Source organism: Apis mellifera, linkage group LG2, assembly GCF_003254395.2.
Source record: "Apis mellifera strain DH4 linkage group LG2, Amel_HAv3.1, whole genome shotgun sequence".
NCBI lineage: Eukaryota > Metazoa > Arthropoda > Insecta > Hymenoptera > Apidae > Apis > Apis mellifera.
This window is the reverse complement of record NC_037639.1, coordinates 1,919,883-1,930,000: the sequence shown is the minus strand read 5'-3', so window position 1 is coordinate 1,930,000 and position 10,118 is coordinate 1,919,883. Positions and strand designations below refer to the sequence as shown.

The 10,118-nt window shown below is 16.9% G+C and overlaps 1 protein-coding gene across 1 annotated transcript in view; it reads left to right on the top strand.

Annotated features, from left to right (window-relative positions):
* The window catches only part of LOC100576649 (mismatch repair endonuclease PMS2), a 10,039-nt gene extending 157 nt beyond the window's left edge, over positions 1–9,882 (top strand). Inside the window, exons 1-5 of the mRNA XM_026446403.1 lie at positions 1–188; positions 1,207–1,366; positions 7,784–9,033; positions 9,130–9,379; positions 9,462–9,882. The exon at positions 1–188 is cut by the window's left edge and continues 157 nt beyond it. Coding sequence (XP_026302188.1) covers positions 102–188; positions 1,207–1,366; positions 7,784–9,033; positions 9,130–9,379; positions 9,462–9,784 — 2,070 coding nt within the window. The 5' untranslated portion in view covers positions 1–101 and the 3' untranslated portion in view covers positions 9,785–9,882. The remainder of the gene's footprint in view (positions 189–1,206; positions 1,367–7,783; positions 9,034–9,129; positions 9,380–9,461) is intronic.
* Positions 9,883–10,118: the final 236 nt, after the last annotated feature.

The following is a 10,118-nucleotide window of genomic DNA, read 5'->3' as shown; positions in this document are numbered from 1 at the left end:
TATTTAGTTTTTGCTATAATTCTTATAACGATTATATATGTAATATATGTAAGTGATTAATTAATTGATTTTTCTGTTTTAAAATAATTATTTATTAAATAATGACAGAACCAATTTCAACATCAGAAAAATCAAAAAAAATTAATGTAATAAGTAAACAAACAATTCATCAAATTTGTTCTGGCCAGGTAAGATAACCTATAAATATTTAATTTTTAAATATTAATATTATTTTTTTATTAAAGAAAATATTTATATGTATTAGAATATTAAAAAATTTGTAAATTAAAAAGGAATAGATTAATATAAAAAAATAATTTTTCATATATAGTAATAAATATTTTATAGATAACATATAAATACAAATTTCATATAAATGAAATTTTTTAATTTCATAATCTTTTTAAAAATTAATTTTAAATTATATTATTAATTAATATAATAAGATATAATAGAAATCAATATTATAAGTAATTTTAGAATTATATTAATTTCAAAAAAATTTATTAAATGAAGATTTCATTATAGAGATCCATAAATTAGAGATCCAAAAATAATTTATAAATATTTCATTATTATATAATAACAATTTTTGATACAAAAAAATTATAAGATATAAAGATTATTATTTTTATTTGCATATTTATATTCATATATAAATATATGTATATTTATTTTATATATTTTGATTTAAATTATTATGAATTATTAATTCATTTAATATATAATATGAAGAGTTTAAATATTTTTTTTCAATTTAATTCTTTAAATGATATATATATATAAAATCTGATTTTATTTTTGAATTATAATTAATTTTATGTTGTAATATAAACTATAAAGTTTATATACTTTTTTAAAAAATTGCTTGTGAAATCATTTTTAAACTTGTTCATAATAAATTTGTTAATTATTATTATATTCAATATTATTTCATGCATAATATAATACATACTAATATTTACTAATTTTTTTCTATGGTTTTTAAATCTTGCAAAAAAACTATATATTTATATATTTTGTTTATGCATTATAAAATTTTAGTATATTATCAAAGAATTTATATTTCAAAAATAAAATCAGTATATGTTAAAAGAATTTTTTTTTTATTATTATATTTACATTTGAATTTTTTTTATATTTTATATAAGAAAACATATTATATACATATAAATATATATATATTTATATATAAATTTTTTTTAGGTGGTGCTTGATCTTGCAACTGCTTTAAAAGAACTTGTGGAAAATAGTTTAGATAGTAATGCTACATTAATTGATATTAAATTAACAGATTATGGAAAGACATGTATTACCGTCAGTGATAATGGAAGTGGTATCTTAGAACAAGATTTTGAAGGATTAGGTATATTTATAAATATATATTATATAATTTATATATCTTATATATATTATAAATATAAATATAAATATATATATTTTATTATTATAATTTATTATAATATATATATTTTTCATTAAAAATATTGAAAATTTATAAAAATAAAATAATTTTTAATTTAAAATTGATTAACTTGAGAAATAATTGAAAAACATCCAAAAAGAAAAAAAAAAAATTTAAGAAAAGATATAAATTATAGATAATGATATAAAATATAAAATGCATGCATAACAATGATTTTTAAATCTATTTAAAGAATTATTATTAGAAAAATTAATGAATAAAACTAATTTTTTTTAGCAGAATTATTATATTCAAAATATCTTTTTTTTTTTAAGAAAAAAAGAATATATTTTAATTTTTTAAATGAATTTTTTAATTTTTTAATACATTAATTAATATAACTCATTATTCTGTATAAAAATAATTAATAAAAATTTTGATATTAAAAAAATATTTAAAAAATATTTCATAATTAAATTATTAATTTTTTTAATATTTTATTTTTGGAAATATTTTATTTGTTTATTTTCTTATTCTAAATAATTATTAAATCAAAGAAATAATATTTTTAAGTTTAAAAATTTTTATCATCTAAACTTTTTTTAATTTATTCAAAATGCAGATATTGTAAAATAGGAGCGAAATTATGATTATCATAAAAATAGGAGGAAAAAGTATAAAAAATCAATTTTGATTTAAGATCAAATTTGAAAATACATATTATGAAAAGTATGATATTAAGAAAATAAATATAAAAAGCTTTAGATGTATTAATATTAGATTTATTAGTCTTATAGTATATATTTGAGAAATGATTAAAAAACATAAGTATAACATTAGTATATATTATAAGATAATATACTAATAAATGTTTAATTGTTATTAAACATTTGTAAAAAAAAAGATTATGCAAAATTAATCTTGATTTTAAAATTTAAAATGTATTTAAAATTTTAATATATTTATAGGTTAAATATCTATTATTTCCTTAGAAAATAATGTCAAAGTTTTAATAATTCTTAATAATTCTTCTCTAATTTGATTTTATTTATAATGAGCTAAGAAATTAAATATGCAGTAAATCATATTGTCCATGTATTATTTCTACGATATTCATTGTGTGTTGATGAAATTTAGCAGAAAATTATGGATAAAAAAAATATATCAGAATTTATTATAAATAATGAAATCAATATCTACAAAAATGACAAAAACAAGATTTTCACATAGATCAATTTAGCAATTAATTAATATTATAATTTAATTTTAAGGGCAAAGATGGACATAATGCTCAATTTTATTCACTAGATTTGCATATAATAGCTTATTGAAATTAAAATCAATTATATAATAATAATAATAAGAAATCTTATAAAATTCATTGTATTTGAAAGCTCTAATTAAATAATATATTATAATATATATATATATATATTATTCAATGAAATTTTTACCAATTGGATGCTACAAATTATATTTGCAAACTTTTCTGGAGTGTGTTATTTGTTCATAAATAATTTTCATAAATAAAAATGGTATTTTTAATATTTTTATGTTGAAAAATTCAATTAAAGATATTTTTTTATCATAATATATTATAACCAGGAATTGAGAATTACATTATTGATCTCATTTATTTGTTCGACAAATAATAAATGTAATTTACTTGCAATTTTCATATTCACGATTTTTAAATAAATTATATAAAATTATTTTACAGCTCTATTTATTTTATACATGATATAAATTTTATAAATGATGATTTTTATAAATTTTTTTCTTGAATTCATCATATTGATAATTAATTCTTTTCGACGAACTATTCGATGGAACAATTTGTTCTTCTTTATATCAATGGATATGGGAACAATCTTTTATATGATGAATATATTGCAATATCAATTTTTGATTTGTTGGTTTATTTTGCAAGCTTTTGTGTACCTACTAGTTTTCCATTAAATTCTTTATTGAATTTTAGTGTATTTCATGGCTAATTTATAATTTTCTTTTACATCGTTATATGTAAGATTAATCAAATATTTTTGTACATTGCCATCATGTTTTTTTTTATTCTTAATATTCACTCAGTATTAAAAATAAATTGATTGATTAAAATTTCGAAACGTAGAAAATAATTAAACTATCAATCTCATATTAGCATTTTATTCTTTTAATCTAGAGAGAGAATAATGAATAAGAAATATGCATCTCGTAACTCGTGCATATTGTAACGAAAAATTTCGTTTAACTAATTCTAATTAAAATAATTTATAAATATAAAAATAATACATAAATATAAAAATTTATATATATAAAAATAATAAATAGACAATATGATTTATTACATTTGCTGTTTTTATTTAAATATTAATATATTGCAAATAAAATCAATTTAAAAATTATTAAAATTTTGATTTTTTAAAAAACAATTAAAATTTGATTTATGATTTCTGAGACTTTTTATCTTCATAATGAAAAGAATAATAGATTTATGATAATTGATATCATTATGATAAATATCAATAATTCGATATATATATTATATTCTTAAGATATCGATAACAATTGAATAGATTATGTGATGAAATGATTAAATAGAACTACAAATTTTTCTTATTTAAAATTATAAAATGTTGTTAACAATTATCTATAAATTAATGATTTGAGAATATTTGAGATGTTCAAAATACTCAAAATCGTTAAATATTAATAGCATAAATAGAAGTGATTGAAGTGACCATCATAGTTCTTCAATAAAATTTATTCATTTTTATTTTAAATAATTAGAAATAATGCTTTTAATAATATATGTATAATAATATATTTTAATTTGATAATTTCGAAAAAATAAAAACTAGTCAGTTTTATTCATAAACAATCATCTTAATAATATTATCGATATATTAATAAAAAAAATTCTCAATAAAATATCCTTGATATTAATAATTGATAATTATTACCAATTGATAATTAATAATTATTATTTTAGAATATAATACATAAAAAAAAACTGAATTTGAATTTAAGTGAATTATTTTTTATGAATGTCCACTAATCCAGATATACAATATTGTCAATAAAGGAGTAAATATTACAATTTTCTTTACATTGATTTTCTTAATATTCATATTTTATATAATTAATATGAGCTGTCATTTATTCTTTACTTGATTATTTGATAATGTAGATTAGGACATTTAAATTGTTAAAAAATCAGAAAAAAATCTTCTTAAAAAAATATCTTTGATATCAACAAATTTTATGAAATTCTTCTGAAAAACATATATTTACATTACATGATTAGCATGAAATTTAGAAAAATGGAAAGGAAAAGAAGTAGAGTCTAAAATTAAAATTTTAATTTTGAATTTTTATTAATTTTTAAAATATTAATAAAAAATTTTTGATTCAATATATAGCATTCTATTTGTACAAATATAACTAATATTAATTGTCTTTATAATACAACAGTTATCGAGTGTCAACGTCACCAATGACGTAATGCGATGATTCTTCTGTAGATGTTCTACATAAAATATTAGTGATATTATGATTATTTTAGCATAACTGATTATCTGCAAAATGACAAAGAAAATATATTATAGCCTAAATTAAAACTATTTTTCTATTTTTATATAACAATACGATTATTAATCTTGAATACTGCATAATAAGAAACAAAAAATCTTCCTTAACCAATTCTAAAAATATTATTTAATAATTTATTTTAAATTTAGTTAATATTTTTAATATTCTGTAGCAAATTATATTTAATTATATTGTTTAATACATTAAATATATATATATTTACAAATAATGAATATTCTTATATTAAATTAATACTTTCATTAAAATATTTTTTGACTGAAGTTATCAATATAATCAATATAATCAATTCTATTTGAGACACTTTATTAAGATTATTAATTAATTGTTATTGTTACTAAATTATATCTTCTATTCTATATTCGATGAATAAAATTAATTACAACTATTATATAGGCAAAATTCAATATATTATTTGTTCTTATTTTTGTTTTTTATATTATAAATTTTTTATTAATATCTAGGAAAAAAAATAAATTTTTAGATTTAGAGTATATCTCCGTCAACTTCAAATTTTAGATCAATTCAAAATATATGCTTTTTGAAAATATAATTTTTTATCGACCATTGTCCAACGAAGAAAATTTTTTATTTTATTTTATGATATCCATTAGATGATTCTAGTAATATTTTTTATTTTAAACACGAATCTAAAATCAAAAATGCATCTATTAATTTTTGAAAAAATTTTTATGAAGTTAAAAATACACAATTTTGCTAAAAAATAAAATGTTATATGAAAATTAAAAACATTATAGTTTTCAATTCAATCTTTTGCATAAAAGATCTTATATATATGTTTTCAGCTACAAAGTACTTTTATCGTATGTCTATTTTCAACAGAGATTGAAACATTTTCTGAAATAACTCTTTCGTATTATTATTCGTATTATTATTTCGTATTATATTTATAAATATTATAAAACAAGATTCTAAAACAAAATCAAATAGGATATATGAATTTATTTTATTGTTTATATTTATAGATTTATCTATGTAATTCTTCGATGTGACTAAATTATACATTTTTCATATACAAATTAAATATTAAATTTGGGTATTTCGTATTTCGTAACAGAACATTTTTAAAATTATTGTTTTTTTGAAAAAAAAAGAATTAATAACAAATTATATACATTACATCATATTAAAAACAAAAATTATTTGATATTTATAATAGAAAAATAAAAGGAAGAAAATACCATTATTAACAAAAAATAAATAATATTTTTTTATGCACATGCTATTATAGATATTGATGAAATTTTATAAATAATAATAATCTTTTCTTTCAAATATATCTCACTAATTGATCGCTATCTATATATGTACAAGTATAAAAAGAATTTTATATTTTATATTTAAAAATTATCAAAATCGGAAAGAAGATAACTTTTCTATAACTTTATTCTTTTTTTGGAAAAATGATTGTTTTTTTTTAATTTTTTGAAATTTAAAAAGCAAAAGAGAAGAAATTTTTTTATATGCTATCTAAATTAATGATTTTCAATTTAGTCATAATATTCTCTATGAAGTTTTTACTGTTATTTTTAATTGATAATTTTGATTAATAATATTCATTTTACTGTTTAATATAATTATATCACCATACTCTATATAAATATCAAAAGATCCTTCTCAGTTGAAAAATAATTATACTTTATGATTATTTTGAAATCATATTTTGCAAAATATTTTCCATTTTCATTCTTATTTTTAAAATTAATTTAAAATTATTATTATTTTATTATATTTGAATTATTATATTTGAATTTTTTTATTTTATTATAAAAACCTTTTATTTACTTAAAAAAATTATAAATTATTTAGAAAAAAAATTATTAGTTGCTATTATAAATTTAAAAAGGCTAATATTCTTAATTCGATTACAATTCAATTTTTTCACAAATATATGTATATAAAAATCATAAATATAACATGACAAAAAGAATAGAAATTGTATAAAATTACAATAATAATAAATTGTATAATTGGATGAAACAAAATAAAGAAAGTAGAAAAAAAGCTTTTTATAATTATGTACTCAATTTTATATTTTGCATTAAAAGTAATCTATTTTATCTTTTTAATAATAGATAATAACATATTTTTAAATATAATTCTTACAAAAAGCAAATTATATCAGTTATTTTATAACAAAATTTCAAATATTTTAAAAATATAATGAAATGAAAAAATAATAAATATATGATAAATATATGATTGCGATCATAAAATATTTTTTTCTTTTTTCATTGATTCAGAGCAATCTAAAATGTTATTATTAAACAAAAATTATAATACAATTTAAATTATAATACATTACAAGTTTGAAAATTCTTATTATAGTACATTAAACAAAATCTAAATTATTATTGGATTAATTTATTTAAAATATATAAAATAAATATATAATTTATTTATTTAAAATATTAAAAGAATAAATATTAATTTTATTAATATTATATAAAAATAATATATATATATATATATTATATGTAATATTAATAATAATATTATTTTGCGATTATTTTAATTATTTGAATTTATACTAAGGAAGATTAAAGGATTAATTAACTTTGTATATTATCTTTTTTTGATAGATTTGAAATGATTTAAAAATTATGAATACTATTATATTTTGCAATAGTGTCAGTATATTATATAGTATAATATATCAGTATAATATATTAGTATATTATATACTAATATATTATAATATATATACACACACACTTTATACTTATACTTATGTTTCATTTTATTTTACAGGATTAAAACATCATACTTCTAAACTTCAAGAATTTTCAGATTTAACAGAAGTGAATACTTTTGGGTTTCGAGGAGAAGCTCTTAGTTCACTTTGTTCCTTAGCTGAATTAAGTATAATTACAAGACATTGCACAAGTGAATATGGTTTTAAACTACAATTTGATCATAATGGTTTGCTACAAAAAAAAGAACCATGTGCAAGAGAAATAGGAACAACTGTACATGTGAAAAATATATTTAAGTGTCTTCCTGTAAGAGTAAAAGAATTTCAAAGAAATCTTAAAAAAGAATATATTCGTGCTATTCAAATATTGTACAGTTATTGCTTGATTTCTACTGAAACAAAAATAACGTGTACTAATTCTGTCTCAGGCAAAGCTTCTAATCTTGTAGTTAATACTGTTAATTCTAGTAATATTTTAAATAATATTAATATAATATTTGGCAAAAAATCTTCAAATGGACTTATTAAAATTGAATTATTACCCCCTGATGAATTGACATTACAAGAATACAATTTACCAAATAATATAATTGTAGATTTTGAATGGGATTGCTATATTAGTAGTTGTGAGCATGATGTTGGACGTTTTACTTCTGATAGACAGTTTTTTTATATAAATGGTCGTCCATGTGATTTAATAAAAATTAATAAATTAATAAATCAAATTTATCATAAATATAATAATAAACAATATCCATTCATTTTTCTGAATTTAAAATTAAATAAATATTCAACTGATATTAATGTTACTCCAAATAAAAGAACTATTTTTTGCACACAACAAAATTTAATTTTAGCAACTTTAAAATATAGTTTAATATCTAAGTGGGATAAATTACAAGGAAATTTAACTATAAATCCTTTATCTAAATTAAATTTTGGAATAAAAAGAACAATTTCACCTACAAATGAAGATCGATCAATAAAAAGATTGCATAAATTAAATGAAATATCAGATATAAAATATATAATAAAACAAAATATACAATGTGATAATGAAAATAAAATTACTCAATATGATAATTCACAAAATAATATATCATATGACATGAAAATATTAAATAGCATAGAAATGCCAATAAGCATTTTAACAATAAAACAAAAACTTCAAGAAAAACAAAATATTTTACCGAAATATGTGACTTCAAATACAACAATCAAATTTAAGGCAAAAATGGAAGCAAATGAAAATTCAAAGGCTGAGAATGAATTGAAAACACAATTAACAAAAGATTCTTTTTTCAAGGTTACAGATTTTATATTTTATTAAATTATATAAATTTTAATTTATTTTTTATTATTTTATAAAAATTTTGAAGACTAAAACAAAAATATATTATAGATGGAGATTATAGGTCAATTTAATCTTGGTTTTATAATAACACGTTTAAAAGAAGATCTCTTTATTATTGATCAACATGCTAGTGATGAAAAATATCGTTTTGAAAAACTTAATAATGAAACTCAATTAAAAACTCAAAAATTGATTATTCCTAAATTTTTAAATATTTCTGCAGTTAATGAAACAATATTAATTGAACATCAAAAAACATTTGAAGATAATGGTTTTTTTTTTAAAATAAATTCTAAAGGTAAATAATATAATAAATTAAGACTGTTCACTCATATACAAAATATATAATAAATATAATTTAAAAATATTTTATACTTTAGCTGAATTTGGTCATCGTATTCAACTCACAGGAATACCAGTTAGTGGTTATTGGCAATTTGGACAAGAAGATATTGAAGAATTGATTTTTCTTATTAGAGAAGGCGGTGTAGAAAATAAAGAAAAAAATATATTTCGTCCAAGTCGAGTAAGACAAATGTTAGCATCAAGAGCTTGTCGTGGAGCAGTTATGATTGGTAAAGCTCTCAATAATAGTGATATGCAAAAATTAATTGCTCAAATGGCACAAATGAAAAATCCTTGGAGTTGTCCTCATGGTAGACCAACAATAAGACATTTATTATCATTAAATCTTATATACTAATAAATCATATATTAGTATTTTATATATTATATTAATACCTTCATTCTAATATTATTATATATATTTGACAAAAATAAAAAATTTTATAAAATAAATAAGAAAATTGATTATTTCAATTATATTTTATATTATGATTATCTTGTATATTACTCTAAGAGCTTTTATATTATTATATGAATTCATTTCTTCATACATAGTATTCAAGCAAGATCCTGATTTAACTAGCTCTAAGATCAGAATTAAATAAATAACTAATTAATTTGAAAGTAAAAAAATATATCTATGATTAATAACTAATATAAAATAAAAAAATCGTTTAAATGATCAATAAGAT